General features: G+C 42.2%; 1 protein-coding gene across 4 annotated transcripts in view; it reads right to left on the bottom strand.

The window, feature by feature from the left end:
- The window catches only part of PRKDC (protein kinase, DNA-activated, catalytic subunit), a 150,068-nt gene that overhangs the window by 120,507 nt on the left and 11,529 nt on the right, over positions 1–18,032 (bottom strand). For all 4 annotated transcript variants that reach the window (XR_010598017.1, XR_010598016.1, XM_005279941.5 and 1 more), the window contains exons 8-19: positions 17,667–17,722; positions 17,540–17,570; positions 15,422–15,579; positions 15,032–15,178; positions 13,961–14,125; positions 12,709–12,877; positions 11,578–11,627; positions 4,985–5,122; positions 4,335–4,484; positions 3,773–3,888; positions 2,684–2,843; positions 1,333–1,419 (exon numbers count right to left, since the gene is read on the bottom strand). Coding sequence is in view for 2 of the 4 variants with exons in the window: in XM_005279941.5 (XP_005279998.2) it covers positions 1,333–1,419; positions 2,684–2,843; positions 3,773–3,888; positions 4,335–4,484; positions 4,985–5,122; positions 11,578–11,627; positions 12,709–12,877; positions 13,961–14,125; positions 15,032–15,178; positions 15,422–15,579; positions 17,540–17,570; positions 17,667–17,722 (1,427 nt within the window). In the remaining 2 variants the exon portion in view is untranslated. The remainder of the gene's footprint in view (positions 1–1,332; positions 1,420–2,683; positions 2,844–3,772; positions 3,889–4,334; positions 4,485–4,984; positions 5,123–11,577; positions 11,628–12,708; positions 12,878–13,960; positions 14,126–15,031; positions 15,179–15,421; positions 15,580–17,539; positions 17,571–17,666; positions 17,723–18,032) is intronic.

Below are 18,032 nucleotides of genomic sequence, written 5' to 3' on the forward strand. Positions count from 1 at the left end.
GTGGACTGAGTCTCAATTTTTGAACACCAGAGTATGTTTTAACTGACATTATGTCAACTTACATTTGTTTTGTAATAAGCATTTTTAAATATAGTTTGTGACAGGTCCATTCTATAAACTCAAACAGTAAATCCAGGTATAGGATCTGAATGCCACACAGAGAATAACTCATTATCATGCAATATATAATGCACAACTGAGAAGTAACTGTACAGTTGTATCAGAGGGGTAGCCGTGTTAGTCTGAATCTGTAAAAAGCAACAGAGGGTCCTGTGGCACCTTTGAGACTAACAGAAGTACTGGGAGCATAAGCTTTCGTGGGTAAGAACCTCACTTCTTCAGATGCATCTGAAGAAGTGAGGTTCTTACCCACGAAAGCTTATGCTCCCAGTACTTCTGTTAGTCTCAAAGGTGCCACAGGACCCTCTGTTGCTTTGTACAGTTGTAGATCAGGAACTGCACAACATCCTTGTACTTTGATTTGTTGAGATAATTCCACTGCAGTATGGCAGAATTTGCCATTCATGTTTAGAAAGAGAAATGACAATTGTTCCCCTTGAATTAATTATTTCAATTTAACAATGGAAGATTGTGTTGATATTTATTTTATACTAAGCAGCATTTCCTTCCCTGAAGTTCATTCTTGGCACTAATAATTTACTATGGGGAATGGACTAAAAGGCATGATAATAGCTATATTTGTTTAATAAATCAACTTTACATTTTTTAAGTTGAGTAAGGGATGTAAATGTCTTTCTCCCAAGTCAGAATCACTTCTAGTCATTTTGGAACTTTACTTAAAGAAAGAAACCATATTGTATAATTTTATACTGCACTATTGGGTTATCTGACACAATTACTTCAACTTACTGGAATGACCTTGTTCGGTCTGAAACATACCAGCCCAGGAGCAGGTGTTGATCCTACCTGAGACTCTAAAGGTGTTTTTGGTGACTTACTCAGGCAGGTGATTTATTTCTCCACTCAAATATAAGAAATTTAGGGTGTCGACTAAGCAGCCAAGTCAGGAGAAGGCTTGAACTGAATTTGATCTTATTGTTTGTTTCTACGTTAATGAAACCAAACCTCAGAAAGGCAGCAAGTTTGGACTACAGAGTATTTGGACTGTGCTTGCAAGCAGGCAGGGAAAGACACCTGCTCATGGTCATATTTATTTAAAGTAAGTATCTCTTATAACCCAAAATGCTGGGATAATGCTGTGTTATGATGGAGATAAAAGTCAAAAAGTTACTACTGTTAAAAATGCTGTACTGGAAATATTACTATATCAATATAAACAGTGTTAACAGCCTAACAAGGAAAATGGTTTACCTCTTTTCCAAATTTTGCAAATAGTGCAAAGCAAGAGCTCTTCTCAGGATCATCAGGGCATTTTTGGTAACTCTTTGGACTTACACCCTGCCAAATAGAAACTATCATCAGTGCTATGAATAATAAATAAAAATAAATAAATATAAAAATACACAAAAGGTACGTGTTCTGACAGACATCAAGACTTGTTGCACAAGTTAGGCTCAAAACAAAAAGCTGCAGGACAAGAATATGTTATTGCCGGAATACTAACAGATCTGCTAAAGTGAAAGCTTAAAATGTACGTTCATTCTCTTTTCTCAGCAAAAGTCACCATTACATACTACCAAAAAAGACTGAAAACAAAGTCATCCTCCCTGCTTTGAGGTACAGAGGCTACTAAATATATGCAAATACTAGCCAAAGTGATCAATATGCATATGGATGTAGGAGTTTAAGCAACAGCATCACTTCCTCTCCCCGCCCATCACCCCTGGCCAAAGAAAACACAAGCAAGATTCTCTTCATGAATAGTGTGCATATATGGCTCTGCAGATTTATAAAGGTGTGGCTAGAAAGGGAGTGGGATAGGAAAAGGCAGCAGCTCACCATAGCATAATCCCCTCACGCTAACCTGCATAAATGTCTACACAACTTCTGTGGAAATCAATGGCAACCTTCTTAGTTTGAACTTTTGTGAAAAACTGGTCCTTCCCTTCTACAGCTCTTGGAGAGGCAGGCACAGCCAGGCTCTTTGTATGAACCATGCTCCCATTTTTGGTGAGAGAAGACATGCAGTGCAGAAGGACAGCTTCTCTATGTAGGTGGTTCAAGATCTGTGATTTTCCCTCCCTCACAGCTCTAAGGATATACATTGAATTGAAGGACCTCCTTTGCCCACAAGCTTCCTTGCACATGAATCTTCCTCCCACAACAGGATACAAACTCAGAGAATGAAAGAGAAACTTATTTACTTGGTAATTCTGCTTCTCTGAATTTATTGGATCATTTTCCTAGCTTGTATAAATCAGCCTCCTTCCTTGAAGCCAATTTACATCAGCTGAGAATCTGGCCAGTCACCTTAAACGTCAAACACCCTTAAGTGCTAGGTGAGTTCTATTAATCTCACACTAAGAAGCGAAGATCCAGCAGAAAGGAATCCCGTATGGATGATATATTTTAAAAAGCTGAGTTTTCAGGCTAATTTCAGCTTTCCAATAGTTTTTTTTGCAAAAAGGCGTAATTTGCACCGCAAAATTTTAAATAAAATAAGGAACAATAACTAATAAATATTTTCAGTTGTGCACAAGTATACCTCAACTTACATAGTCATTAAAATACAACATGAAATGCCCCAAGTGAGAGTACTCACCTCAAAATATTTTATTTTCTTGGCAATTTTCATTGCAACAGAGAGCAATTTGTAGAATCCACTAATAAGAGGTAACCGTGTTGACTGTACAATAAGCTCATAACCAAAGGAATACATCCATGGTTCAAAAAATTCAACATGCTTCTCTGGCAGAATCTCTCTGTAAAATAAATGCACAGGGAACATTCAAACAAAATAAACTGAAATGAGTTTTTCTTACACCAACTTGAAAGTGAAAAACATGAGAACTGCCATAATGCAACAGACCAACTATCAATCTTGAAAATAAATCAGTTACAGGATACTAAAGAGGAAAGAGTAAAAGTCCCAGACTGCCCCAATTACACAACATTAAAAAGGGCACAAAGAGAATTTCTTCCTGACCCCATCCAGTGATCACCCTTATAAAGAATATACTACAATATTTCCACAATAATGATCCTAAACACTTACAGGTTACAATAACGCTATTGTAGAGTTTGGGGACTTCACAGTAAAATAGTGTAGTATATTTTAAAGGAGATCTTATGACCTAAAGCATGAGAACTGAAAGTCCTCAATTATTATATTCTACAATAACTAGTGTAATTATAGATGCTATTTTTAACACATGCTGCAGGTATTTTAGGCAAGCATGTCTGAGAATAAAATGAAAGTGAATGACTAACTTATCAAGCATTTTATAAGAGCACTAGAATAGTGACAAAAACCTCTAATATTGAATTGTAAGTTTCTGATGTTTAAGAATCGGAAGCTAAGCACTTAGAATATATGGATGACAAAGCACTAAAGTGCAGTAGTCACACAGTTAATTCCTCACTCAATTTTAAGGGCATCATGTATCCTGGAGTTTGCTGCAAATCTTCTATACAGTTTCAGTATACTAATATTTTCACCCACAACCTAAATATTCAAAATGTGCTTACTGGCTTCCAACTAGTGTTCTGGACATTGTGCATTTTAAACAGACTTCAAATATGGCTAGAAACCAGGAAATGATCACACTCAATACTAATAGTTCACATTTCTATAACATCTTACTATCCCAGCACCTACTCCATAATTCCCAAATTATAGAACATGCAGTACCTGCAGAATTCTACTAGGTTAACGAATGCTATAAAATCTTTAGGCTTAGTTGGCTGAAGGTTTGAAGCTGGATCAGAAGTAGGAACAACCAAAGCACTGCCAGCTTCATTTTCATCCTGGGAGGGGGAGGAGGGAGAGAAAAAAAACCATTTAGGTGCTTCAACAGAGAGGCCATTACAGATTGGGACAACACTTACCCACTGTTACCAGTCAGCCACAAGGCAGGAAAAAGAGTATGCCCACTAGTTTGCTACACGTTAATCTGTCTTTTTAAAAACAGACATACATAATTCATTGGACTTGTAATAACTGAAAATACTCACTAACTAAGAAAAACAAAAATAATGAGATCACAGGATGCCAAGGAGGGAATTTTGTCTGTCTTGAAGACAACCATCATGGCAGTTGGGAAATAGCTTCCAAAAATAAAATTTAATACATTTTGACTATTATGAATTTTAACTCAAGGAGACTTCATGGGCTACACTGTATGAAAAGAAAGGCAAAAGACTGTGATTTGGGGTTTTCATCACAATAATTATTGCAAAATATCAGGCCTCACCTGTTCACTAACATTCAGTTTCTGAACTGTCAAGTCCAACTTCTCAATAATCTTCAATATCGATTTTATAAGTTCATCATACAACAAACGGTTCAGAGAAAGCAGCGGTGAATTTGCAATCAGAAAGGTTTCATCTGCCAAAACGGACTCCTTTGTGGGAGAAAAAGGGATAAACTTCAAAACAATGGTAAGAGTTCTTCTGAAATTTATATTCTCCTTTATTTTTAAACTGGTAAAGTTTTGGGGAATTGTGGTGCAGTGGGTTAGTACAGAAGCCTTTCACCCCAGGAAGCCAAATTCATCTTTGTTAATTTAATATGACCGTCGCACCCTCAGCCCACATTCAGAGTCCATATCATTAAATCACTATACTGCAGCATGATTGGCTGCCTGCCTGGAAGAAATCTAGGTTTGGCATAGCAGGGATAAGAACGGGACAGGATTAGGATTCTTTGGCAGAACCAAGCAAGGCAGCCTGCACAATATATGGCTGTACGAACCCAAGTGTTAGCCAGCGATGTTAGTTACTTGCTTTCAAGAGCAATAAACTTTACTCAAACAATAATCTTGGATTAATTGAATAAATGTAACACAAAAATCAAGGAGTTCAACTTTTTCTTGTTGGGTCTCAGCGTTAAGTGGGTTTTTACCTTCATTGTGTCACAGTTCAATAGGCTTCTAAAAAGATCCAAATAGTCCTTATACGTAGGTACTTTCCATTTCCCAGTTCTGACCTCTCCAGCTGTTGTGGACTCTTCCAATTTAGAAACTTCTTTGCCAAAAATCTCCTACAGGGCAGTGCAATAGATCAATATGTTAATATTTTTAAATAACTGTACAATACATTGCATGTGAAACTACCAACAATAGACTCGGCTGCATATTTCCCTTAGAAAGAGAAATCGTCTCAATAGAGGCCAACATAAGTAACTGGAAGTCACTTTTGGCTCAGAAGACTGAAACAGACAACTTCCTGGTTTTACCATGCTGGAGATATCAGAGTACAACTAGCAGTTTATAAAATTCTCCAGTGTATGTGCTGGACCTCCATTTCATTTTTTCTTCAGGTAATCTGTTAGTTTAGAGAGATTCTGATTCAATGCAGTGTAAGAGATTAACTGTTACATTTTAAAATTCCTTCACAAGGCAAGTGTTCTATCACAGGGTGGCTGGTCCACCTCTTAGAGAAAATGGAGCCTCAGCCTCACCTGTGAGAAGATCGGCTCACCTCCCCAGATGGGTGACAAAGAGTGAGATCATGAGGTCAGTGATAGGATAAAGAGAAAGAAGGAAAGTACAGACTCCTGGGATAGTCCCTGGGGAAGGGAGCTCAAGTGGGAACATAACACTCCAGCTAGGCCCAGACTAGAAGTGCCAGGCATGACAGAAGCCTGGGAAGCTGCAGCTGGCCTGAGAGAGCAGCTGTAGGAGAGTGCTGCAGTCAGTAAAAAAGGCTCTATTTCAGGGGTAGGCAACCTATGGCACGCGTGCCGAAGGTGGCACACGAGCTGATTTTCAGTGGCACTCACACTGCCTGGGTCCTGGCCATCGGTCCGGGGGGCTCTGCATTTTAATTTAATTTTAAATGAAGCTTTTTACACATTTTAAAAACCTTATTTATTTTACATACAACAATAGTTTAGCTATATATTTTAGACTTCTAGAAAGAGACCTTCTAAAAATGTTAAAATGTATTACTGGCACGCAAAACCTTAAATTAGAGTGAATAAATGAAGACTCGGCACACCACTTCTGAAAGGTTTCCGACCCCTGCTCTATTTGATTACAACCCAGCTCTGGGATCTCCTGACACAGGGAGAGGAGAGTATTAGAACTCTGAAGGGAAGACAGACTCTAGGGAGGAGGGCCTGTGCCCAGCTTGGGACGGGGGCAAAGACTCTGGCCTTGTCTACACAAACACTAAGTTCGCCACAAGCTTGGGTGTAAATCTACCTTACGTTAGCCTTCCACTGACTACCTCTCCGTGTAGACCCTAGTGCCACACACAAAAAGTGCCCTAGAGCACTTTCATCTACACCCCATTTTGAAACAGGAGCAGACAGTTAGTACACAGCAGGTGAGTACACAACAGCTTGGCACCAACTAAACGTTCGTACAGACCAGCTCTCTGTGGTTTGAGTTTGGTTTTGCAACATACTGTGCAGGTTTTAATAAATTGGACTCCAGAAAGGGAATGCATCGAATATTTGGATTGCGTGGACTTTAATGGTGATGTAGCAGAAGGGGAAACTGAGGTAGGGTGCTATAGAGCCATCCAAGTCACAAAGGAGTGCCTGAAAAGTGGCTGGCCCTGTTACATGCTCACTTAGATTTATCCTTTGGAGTTTCTATGATGTTTAACATGGACTGAAGTTTCACTGATTGGTCATCTGAAACTAGATTATAACTAATCTAAGCAACAAAGAGTTTAAGAGGTGCAGGGCACCCTTTCTTGCTATCTTTTGAAGTGCTATCATATGGAAGAAAAAAAAACAGTTACCTTCTCATAACTGTTGTTCTTCGAGATGTGTTGTCCATGTCCATTCCAATCAGGTGTGTGTGTGCGCATGTGCATGGTAGCCAGAAATTTTTTCCCATAGCAGCCTCCCATCGGGTCAGCCTGGGTGCCCTCTGGAGTCACGCCTTCATGGCGCTTAATACAGAGCCCTGCCGACCTACCACCCTCTAAGTTCCTTCTTGACAGCTACCCTGACAAAGGGGTAGGAGGGTGGGTATTGGAATGGACATGAACAATACATCTCAAAGAACAAGTTATGAGAAGATGAGTAACCGTTTTTTCTTCTTCGAGTGCTTGTTCATGTCCATTCCAATCAGGTGACTCACAAGGCCAAGTTCAGGAGATGGGGTCAGAGTCATGCACTGATTGGAGCACGGCTCTTTCAAAGGTCGCTTCATCTCTGGCGTGCTGGGTGATCACATAATGCGTGGTGAAAGTATTTATGGCGGACCATGTCGCTGCTTTGCAGATTTCCTGGGTGAGAACCTGCGCCAGGAATGCCGTTGAAGAGGCCAGAGCCCTTCGCCAGGTTGTAGCACTCACGGATGCAGGAAGTGATCCATGACGATATTCGCTGAGAGGAGACAGGAAGACCTTTCACCCTGTCCGCCATTGCCACATATAACTGGACTGACTTTCAGAATGACTTCGTTCACCCAATGTAGAAGGTTAGCGCTCTGCGGATATCCAATGAGTGAAGCCTTTGCTCCCGGCCGCTCAAGTGAGGCTTAGGATGGAATACGGGGAGGAAGATGTCCTGGTTGATGTGAAACTGGGAGACAACCTTTGGGATGAAAGCCGGGTGGGGTCTGAGCTGAACTTTGTCCTTACAGAACACAGTGTAAGGGGGCTCTGATGTCAGGGGTCTTGAGCGCAGACACCCTTCTGGCTGAGGTTATCGCTACCAGAAACGCTACTTTATATGAGAGAGAGCAAGGAGCATGTCATTAAAGGTTCAAAGGGTGGACCTGTGAGTCTGGAAAGGACCAGACTGAGGTCTCAAGCTGGGACCAGCTGACGGACCTGCAGGTATAGTACGTCGGAACCTTAAAGGAAGCTACTAACCATAGGGTTAGCAAAGACCGAGCAGCGCTCTGCTTCTGGGTGAAAGGCAGAGATGGCGGCCAAATGAACCCTTACTGACGACATGGACAGCCCCTGCTGCTTGAGATGGGGGAGATAGTCCAATGTAAGTAGCACGGAGGCAAGTGTCGGGGACGAATGGTGCTGCGCCGACCAGACTGAAAATCTCTTCCACTTGACAAGGTAGGTAGCCCTGGTGGAAGGCTTCCTACTGCCAAGGAGGACTTGTCTAACTGGGTTTGAGCAAGAAAGCTCTATTGGGTTCAGCCATGGAGCTTCCACGCCATGAGGTGCATTGACTTGACGTTCAGGTGTTGAAGACGGCCGTGATCCTGTTTAGTAAGTCCGGAAAGAGCAGCAAGATGACTGAAGCTTCCACGGACATTTCCAGGAGTGATGTGTACCAGTGCTGGCAAGGCCAGGCTGGAGCGATCAATATCACTAAAGTTTGTTCCCTCCGAATCTTGAGGAGTACCTTGTGAACGAGCGGAATGGGCGGAAACGCGTATAGGAGATTTCCTTCTCCAATGCGGAGGCTCACATCTGTGATGGAACCCGGACTGTAATTCAGGAAGGAGAAAAATTTCTGGCACTTCCTGTTGCATCGTGTGGCGAACAGGTCTATCTGGGGAAAGCCCCAGTGATGGAAGATTGAGTTCCCCACGTACGGGTGAACAGACCACTCATGGCCGCGGAACGACCTGCTGAGATAGTTCGCCAGCTCATTCTGTACTCTGGAGAGATACGATGCATACAGATTTATCAAGTGCTCGTTACAGAAATCCCACAACATGAGGGCTTCCTGGCACAGGGGAGAAGAATGTGCACCCCCGTTTGTCGATATAGAACATCGCCGTGGTGTTGTCTGTCATAACTGATACACATCTCCCTATCAAGTAGGCTTGGAAAGTCTGGCACGCCAGGCACACCGCTCCCAGCTCTCTGACATGGGCGTGGAGAGCGAGTTCCGCCTGAGACCAGAGGCCTTGTGTTCTGAGTTCTCCCAAATGTGCTCCCCAGCCCAAGGCTGACACATCCATCACTAGCAAGAGGGACAGCTGAGGGCTGGTGAAGGGGACCCCTGCACATACTATCTGTGGGTGAGTCAAGTACCGGGCAAGGCAGGGTTACGATCCTGTCCAAGCTGCCCCGGATTGGCCGACACACTAACGCTAGCCACAATTGAAGAAGTTGTAGTCTGAGTCTGGCATGCTGTACTATGTAGGTACAAGCCACCATGTGTCCCAGGAATTTCAGGCAATTCCTTGCTGTGGTGGTGGGGAACTGCCTGAGACCTCGTATGATGTCGCCGAGGGACCGAAACCTTGCTTCCAGGAGGTATGCCCTGGCTTGTATCGAGTCCAGTACTGCCCCTATAAACTCTACCCTCTGAACCGGGGACAGCGCTGGTTTTCCCTCGTTCAGAAGAAGGCCCAGTTCATCGAACGTCGCCCTTACGAAGTTGACTTGTGCCTCCACTTGAGACCCGGAGCAGGCCTTGATGAGCCAGTCGTTGAGGTATGGGAACACCTGTACCTACCGTCTGCACAGGAACGCAGCCACGACTGCCATGCATGTCACAAAAACATGAGGCGATGCTGAAAGGCCGAATGGGAGGACTGTGAACTGGTAGTTGGTTCTGTTCACCACAAACCTGAGGTATTTTTTGTGGGACAGAGTTATTGCTATGTGAAAGTATGCGTCCCTCAAGTCGAGGACGGCATACCAGTCTCCTGGATCCAATAAACGGATGACAGAGGCCAAAGAGACCATGCGGAACTTGAGCTTCTTCATAAATTTGTTGAGTTCTCACAGGTCTAGTATGGGCCTGAGCCCGCCCTTGGCTTTCGGTATTAGGAAATACCGAAAACAGAAACCCTTGCTCTTCTGCTCCTGAGGAACCTCTTCCACTGCCCCTAGCGAAAGGGGTGAGTGCACCTCCTGTATAAGGAGTTGCTTGTGAGAGGGGTCCTGAAGAAGGATGGGGAAGGGGGGGTGGAAGGGAGGAGGGCAAGGAATTGGATGGAATATCCCCTCTCTACCATGTGGAGCACCCAGCAGTCGGAAGTGATACGGGACCATGCACAGTAGAAAGGGGACAGTCGGGAGGAAAACGATAAGGCGGAATAGATCCAGTTTTTGTTCTGGTGCGCCGTTTTGTTTTGACCACACCTTCAAAAGACTGGTTTGGGGCCGGAAGGTGGTTTGGGTTGGCCCAGAGCCCTAGCCTGAGGATGGATGAGGACTTTTTCTGCTGTTCCTATTCCTCCTCTGTCCTGTCAGTTCTATTGGTAGAACCGCAGAGGAGGTTGAGGCCTGAAATGCTTCTGCTGGGTGGCGGGAGTGTGTAGGCCCAAGGATTGAGGGTGGCTCAAGTCTTTTAGGCTGTGTAGCCTTTTATCTGTCTTCTCCAAAAACAGAGTCACACCCTCAAAGGGGAGGTCCTGTATGGTCTGCTGGACCTCGTATGGAAGACGAGAGACTTGGAGCCCCTTCTCATGGTCACCCCTTTAGCCATGACTCTTGTGGCTGCATAAGCACTGTCCAGTGGAGGCTGGAAGGAAGCTTGGGAGATTAGCTTGCCCTCCTCAAACAAGGCCAAAAACTCGGCACGGGAGTCTAGGGGGAGCAGCTTTGCAAATTTTTCCATTGCCGTAGAGGTATTAAAAGAGTACCGGCTGACAATGGCCTGTTGGTTGGAAACACGGAGCTGCAATCCACCCATGGAATAGACCGTCCTCCCAAAAAGGTCGAGTTTTTTAGCATCCCTGTTTTTGGGGGAGGGGTCTTGATTAGCAGTGCTGATTAGCAGCATCCACAACAAGAGAATCAGGTTGCGGGTGGGAATAAAGATGTTTATAACCCATAGAGGGCACAAAATATTGCCGTTCATTGTGCTTGGCAGTGGGTGGCAATGAGGCTGGGTTCTGTCACAGGGTTTTGATGGTGTCCACAATAGTTTTTATGAGCAGTAGGGCAATACAGGAAGGTCCAGAGGGCACAAGGATATCCACCATGGGATCAGAGTCCTCTACTACCTCCTCGCCTTGATGCCCAGACCCTAGGCAACCTGGCGCAGCAACTTCTGCAACACCCGATTGTCTTCGAGCACAGGGGCTATGGCGGTTCCAGCCAGTGCCTCATGTCCTAGGGGGTGAGAACTATATACAAAAACAAAGATGAAGACACTTGATAAACCAGGGCGATGGGATGTTCCAGCTAACCATCACTGGCGGTAAGAAGGAACTGAGAGGGTGGCGGGTCAGCAGGGCTCTCTATTGAGCGCCATGAAGACGCAACTTCAGGGGGCGCCCAGGCCGACCCAACAGAGACTGCTATGGGAAAACTCCTCCAGCTATCGTGCACACGCACAAACCTGATTGGAATGGACATAAACAGTTTACACTTTTCATTCATTAAGTAGTATGCAAAACTATCATATAAGATCGTTAGTTTGTTTTTAAAGCTACCAGTTTCTTTGCATCTTTTTTGTAACAAACATCGATGGCCAAAGAACAATCAGCTGATTCCCAAAAGGTTATTCCTACTTTACAGATCTGATAACTATATACAGTAGTCTCTGCCTTTTGCATTGTTTAAATCAAAAACACTTCCAGTGAAGAGTCTCAATAATTAACTTACCCTTGAGAAAGTAATCGGCTTGGAGCAGACTCTGACTAACCCCTGATGCACTGAAAGAAAAAAATTATCTGAACAGATTTCAAAGGCACATCATCCAAATGATTCACTAAAAGAAAGCTGTACATAACTTATTTCTGGCATTCTGATAGAATTTGGGTTTTAAAAATAGAGGGGAGAGGAAGTTTATCAATTGGCAAGCACAGCCAGAAGTGGACTCTAATTTCAGGATCTCCCACAGGAAAAAAATTTTGTACTGCCTCCACATCACATTTTGTCAGCACTGCCTCACCCCTTCTCCAGGTCTGATGCTGGTTGTACTCAGAATTGAGTACTTGATCTAATGCCCATTGCAATAAATGAGAAAACTCCCAATGGACTTCACTAAGCATGGAGTCAGGACTTGTGTTAGAGTATGATACTGTGGGTACACAATACATCACGGGATCAGTTACTAAACAGAAAATTAACAAACCCCAATGTAATAAGAAAAAAGACGTGCAATTAATATGAAATTAGGGGGTGCTGGGAAATCTTGGAAACTTTTTAAGCATTGTGAGACACTGTTCTGTTCACAGGATTGTATCTCAACAACATCACAAATTTAGAACTTTATTTTATACCATTAATATGTTCCATAAAGCAAAGAGCTCATCATCATGTATTTCTGGTACAGTCTACAATAGCATCAACCACAAGAGTACTCCCAGACCTAAACAGGTGTACACATTTTTTTTTTATTTAATATAAAGTTTAAGAATTTTGCAAATGGGAAACAGGGACTTTTTATTTTTGTTGGTTGAGTCCCCCTCAACCCAATGCATCTGACCAAGAGCAGTAACAGCTACCTCTGTATTTTTAAGGGACTATTGTTTCATTTAACCTTTTGTGTACATCATCGTCAAGTTCTCATACAAGGTTGCTACTCATTTGTAGAGTGAGCTGGTAGAGGATGTTCAAGTGTAATGTAATCAGCATCCCAAACCCTCTCCTGGCCTGGAGAGTGGGAGTCCTCAGGTTGCTCCCAAAATGGCCATTATCATTGAGACTATCTCAGATAAATACTCCACGAACGTATCGTACAACTGGTTTATCATTGTAGATGGAAAAATCAGGAGTCAGTAACACACTCACCCACCGTGCTGATGAAACTCCAGAGAACTGGTCCCTTTCCGGCCAGGGCTAGGAAAACCTTTACTATGGATTTGCAACAGGCAGACTGCATTTTTACACTGTACTGTGGAAAACTATCTATCTGCACCACAATTAGACGTTCAAGAACTGGAGTGTACACTTCAGGAATCTAGACAAAATAAGAGCAGAGGGGAAAAAAGTGTCCCATAAAAGCAGTGATTATAACTTCACTAACACTCAGGAAATTATGCAAATCTTCCCAAATAAGAGGCAATTCCCAACAAAAGGTAAAAGGAGAGAAACGTTACAAAATTATCTACTATCTTTTATCTACTGGTAAAAGAAAGACTTAGCGAGCCACTCTATGTGGACAGAGTTTAAAACATCAAGACAGACAGGAGTTAGTGAAAGCTTCCTGGGGCCACATTATGTCCCAGGGAACAGAAAGGCAGTTTCTGAGTGAAGTGTTAGCAGAAACAATCATACTAATTTCTTATTATTATGAGAGCTTCATTCACACAAAAGCAACCACAAACCAGAAGCCTAATCAGTTTTTATGCATCTGAAACCAGGGCATTCAAGTACAGCTCATCTTACTCCCAACCTATGGCCAATGATCAGGAAGCCCTCATTCAAAACACACATTCCAGAAACACAAAGGAGTCCATGTACACTCACTTACCCTTCTCAGTGTGGCATTTTAATTATCAGACTTATCAATCTGGGAGCAGATAAAGACAGTAGGCTGATACAAACACAGCCGATACAAAGCTGTGCTGTACTAGTGGAGAAACATTTCTCTTTCCATTGTTGTGTGAAAGATGGATTAAAACATGAAAGTGATCGGGTATATAGGGAAAAAGGTGAAATTGACTGTATATAAAGTGCTGTTTTGTGCACAAAAACAAACTGAAAAAAAAACCCCAGAGAAAATAACCTTAGTTAAACAATAAAGGTTATTTATTGTTTTACCTAGTCTGTGTGTTTACCTAGTCTGTGTGTTAACCTTAGTTTTAAAAGAAATGTAGAAGTGTGGCTATTAAGTTGATTATGTCCCTTTACAACAAACATCACCATACCTGCCATTTCAACACAAGTGAACTAATCCAGAGACTTTTTTTTTTAATTTCATTCCTGATTACTGGGCTTGTCCTATAATGCACCAATTGCCATAGTATCTATTGTAGTTCAATGCATCCTTATGCTCTAAAGGTACAAAATAACTAACTGATGTTTTAAATATTCCACTTACTGTATCTATGTGGAATATAACACTTGCAATGGACTGAAGGAAACTGGGTAGCTGATACACATGTTCATCTGCTGTCTCCGCCTCAGTGAGAAACATTTGCTTACAGCGCTGAAGGAGCTCAACGTACATGAAGTCAACATCCTTAGAATTTATAGCTTTACAAGGCTTTAATAAGAGAAAGTAAAGTATCACTTCAATAATTAGTATTAACAAACAAGAATGCTGCAATACTAAAAAAAACAAACAAACAAAAAACAAACAGCTGGGTTCAGATAAAAACTATTTTTTTAAACTTTACAGGAACCTGATAATATATTTGAATAATTTTTCTCATGTTGTTCAACAGTTAAGTGCTAGTAAACAAAGTGCCCTTGCTTTATATTTTATTGCAACTGTATTAATAATTTGATCTTGAGCTTTCAGTTACAATACTTTTCCAACCCAACCTGAGGAGCTAAGAATTTCAATGGCTCTTAGCTCCACCGGGGAAGATGGTAGCAACATGTTACTCATAGCAACCCCACTGGCCAATCAGGAGAAGCACTGTTGAGACTCCAGAGTAAACCCTGTCCAGCACTCCCAGTTAAGAGAGAGGAAGGAAAAAGGAGAATTATATACCGGCAAAAAGGTTTTATTTTCAGCCCATAGATGCAACAACTCCAACTTTTAATAGTTGCCAATGCTATAGATTTCGTATCCAAGCAGAACAAGATAAGCCTAAGTTGAATTAATGTGGCCACAATTCTGACAGTGGAAAGGGTGTTTCTAATTTCTAAAGTCACATATTAAGGAGAAAAACTATAATGCTCTAGAGCCCGATCCTGCAAGACTTCCAAGTGAATTCAGTGGGAGTTCACTGAGCCTTTCGTGATTACTTTAAGTCAAAATGCAGTCTGACTATACTGTTGATTTCTTTTATAAAACTCAACTCAGAAACAACTGGGGTTGGGAGGAGGCATTCCCTGCATAACAGACTCTGCCAATCAAAACAAACATGTAAGATGAATGGCTTCCTAATTGTAACATAAAACCCATCCAATACACTGTTTTGTCAGAGTAAGCTTGCCATACCGCAGCAAAAAGCCCATAACCACGAATAGCAATGGACAACTCCTTATTGCTCGAATCCATTTTTCTGATGATATCATAGAACTTCTCCATGAAGAACTGCAGCTTGCTCTTGTGCATTTCTGCATCTTTAGCCACCATTAGAGAAATCTGCAGATTTACACAAACAATCAATTATGGATTTCCAGAAACTAGAAAATAACCAAAGTGAAATTAAAGTAAAAGACATCCTTAAGAAAATCTATACCACCTTATCAGACAAGAGATCATTATTATTTATGTAGGACCATTGTGCATGAATATATATATATGAACAGCCCCACACTCTACTAGTGTTTTCAGAAATCTAACTCCTTGATAAAGTCTTGGAGTTCTTATGTAAATTACCAGTACCTGTCTAAGGAACGAATCTAGGGCTGAATGACCGCCTTTCTTCAGCTCTGCATTTGTATGGCCACACCACTTGGACAGTACTTCAAAGAGTGAGATATAGTTGTCCAGAAGGAAGGTGCCAAACTGAGCAGCATGCATGCTGAACAAGTGTAAGCCAGCTGTAATTCAAAACCACAATTATCAGTAAAACTCAGATTTGTGTTCCAGTTTCTGACAACTGACCATGCTCTAGAGAACAGGGGTTTTCAAACTGGGGGTCAGGACCCCTCAGGGGGTCACAAGGTTATTACATGGGGGGTTGCAAGCTGTCAGCCTCCACCCCAAACCCTGCTTTGTCCAGCATTTATAGTGGTGTTAAATATATAATCAAGTATTTTTAATGTGGGGGTGGGGTGTGTCGCACTCAGAGGCTTGGTATGTGAAAGGGGTCACCAGTACAAAAGTCTGAGAACCCCTGCTCTAGAAGTTTACATTGGGCCAACAGGAAGTCTCAGATATCTTCTGACTAAATTGTATTTCTGATTATTAAAACATCTATATTCACACATTTGTTTAACTCTACATATGAGCTCACAATTGAAAACAACCTTCCTGTTTTTATCGTAGTATAGATACAGCTATGGGAAGCAGCAGTCCCTCTCAGTATTTTACTGTTAGTGGTAGGAGGAGCTCCAAATATTATGAATGAGAACTTTACTTCATCTAGGCCAGTGAGTCTCAGCCTTTTCCATGCCAGGAGACACGCCAGAGGTCCCCCTTCCATTTAGCTGGGATGTAGGCAAGAACAATGCCACCTCTGTGCCCCCCCACCAACCACCTCACATTTAGCAACACAGGAAATACAGGATGGTCACAAACCCCCAGTGAGGAGTCGCAGCCCTCAGACGGAGAACCCATGATCTAGTCAACCTACACCACCTTTACTAGAGGGTCATACACCTTTTTTGCTTCCCAAAGGTTCTCTAGATCCCTCCCACAAGTGAGGAAAGGCAGCAGTGAACAGCTTTTCCTACACAGACTCTCTATCCCCTGAATCTCAGGTGAAAATGTTCTTCAAGAGGACGACGGATACTATGAATGAGGGACAGACAGCCCAAGGCACTCCTCCTCTCTCTGGTCATCAATTCACTATACCAAAAGGAACAAAGGAAGCAGCCACTGAACTGGAGAAGAGGTCCTAGCCTACGAACTTTGGTCAATAAGACTGTTGAGAGTGTGCGGTGAGTGAAACCTTGCTTGAATCTGATACCGTTTGTTAAGTTAGGCATCTGTAGTGTTTTAATTTTATCTTCTTGTAACCATTTCTGATTTTTACACCTCATTACTTGTACCTCACTTTAAATCTCTCTGTAGTTAATGAACTTGTTTTATTGTTTAATCCAGTGGCTCTCAAACTTTTTTACTGGTGACCCCTTTCACATAGCAAGCCTCTGAGTGCGACCCCCCTCCCCTTATAAATTAAAAAGGCTTTTTTATATATTTAACACCATTATAAAAGCTGGAGGCAAAGCGGGATTTGGGGTGGAGGTTGACAGCTCATGACCCTCCATGTAATAACCTCACAACTCCCTGGCGGGTCCTGACCCCCAGTTTGAGAACCCCTGGTTTAATCTAATCCAGTGTGTTTTAATTGAAGTGTCTGGGAAAATTCCATTTGGGGTGGCAAGTTATCTGGAGGCTGTTTGTGAACAATCCAAACAGGAGGCTACACCAGCAAAGAAGTAAAGGACACCCCAGGTTAGAGGGCAGGCATGACATAGCTACTCATTAATCTGGATTTTATCCTGGGTATGCACAGATGCCTAGGACATTCCCTGAAATTTTGGAATACATTGGATATGGCATTCAAAAGTTGTCAGATTACGGAAAGAGAAATGCCATTAAGTTAAGTGTTGAACGCAGTGCTGGTGCTGAGTATTAGAATTTGCTTTGTTCAGCCAACTACTCCATTTTCAACTCCTTAGATCACAAAGGCACACTCTCTCACTCCACTCTTCTCGCCTAGAATGCAGAATATGCTGTATTCTTTGAAGGGAATAATCAGAGGATGAAACATGTCTCATCCAAGATATGCTTGGTATCTATAGCACTGCATACAGTTATAAAATAAAATCTTACCTAAAGGTACTGCATATCGCTTTAGGTCAACCTGTGAAAACAAAAGGTTCACCATAAATGACTTGCTCTTCAGAACTAATATATGTAGAAGAATGCACACTTGGAAGATACTCATTAAACATTCTACCTGTGGATTGATTGCCTTCACTGCAAAATCAAAAATCTCCTTTGAAGTGTGGGGATCTGTAGGATAACAACAATGAAACATTTCACTAAGGGGACCTCAGAGAGTCAAAACGGCAAGATAATTTTATCTTGTTATGGACATGAAGAGACAATATTTAAAGGTCTTCAAAATATCATACTCTTAAAGGAAGGGAAACTCTCCCTGAGGATGCTTCTAAAATTTTTGTTTTAAATATACTTCTCTGTTTGACTTGCTGAAAAACCACTCTTTAAACAACATGGGTATGCTAGTGTAAATGTGTCTGTATATAATTATGAATAAGAATGTTCAAACTTTCACTTGGGGTTGTACAGCTGCCCAGTTCCT

Source organism: Chrysemys picta, chromosome 2 (assembly GCF_011386835.1).
Source record: "Chrysemys picta bellii isolate R12L10 chromosome 2, ASM1138683v2, whole genome shotgun sequence".
Lineage (NCBI taxonomy): Eukaryota > Metazoa > Chordata > Testudines > Emydidae > Chrysemys > Chrysemys picta.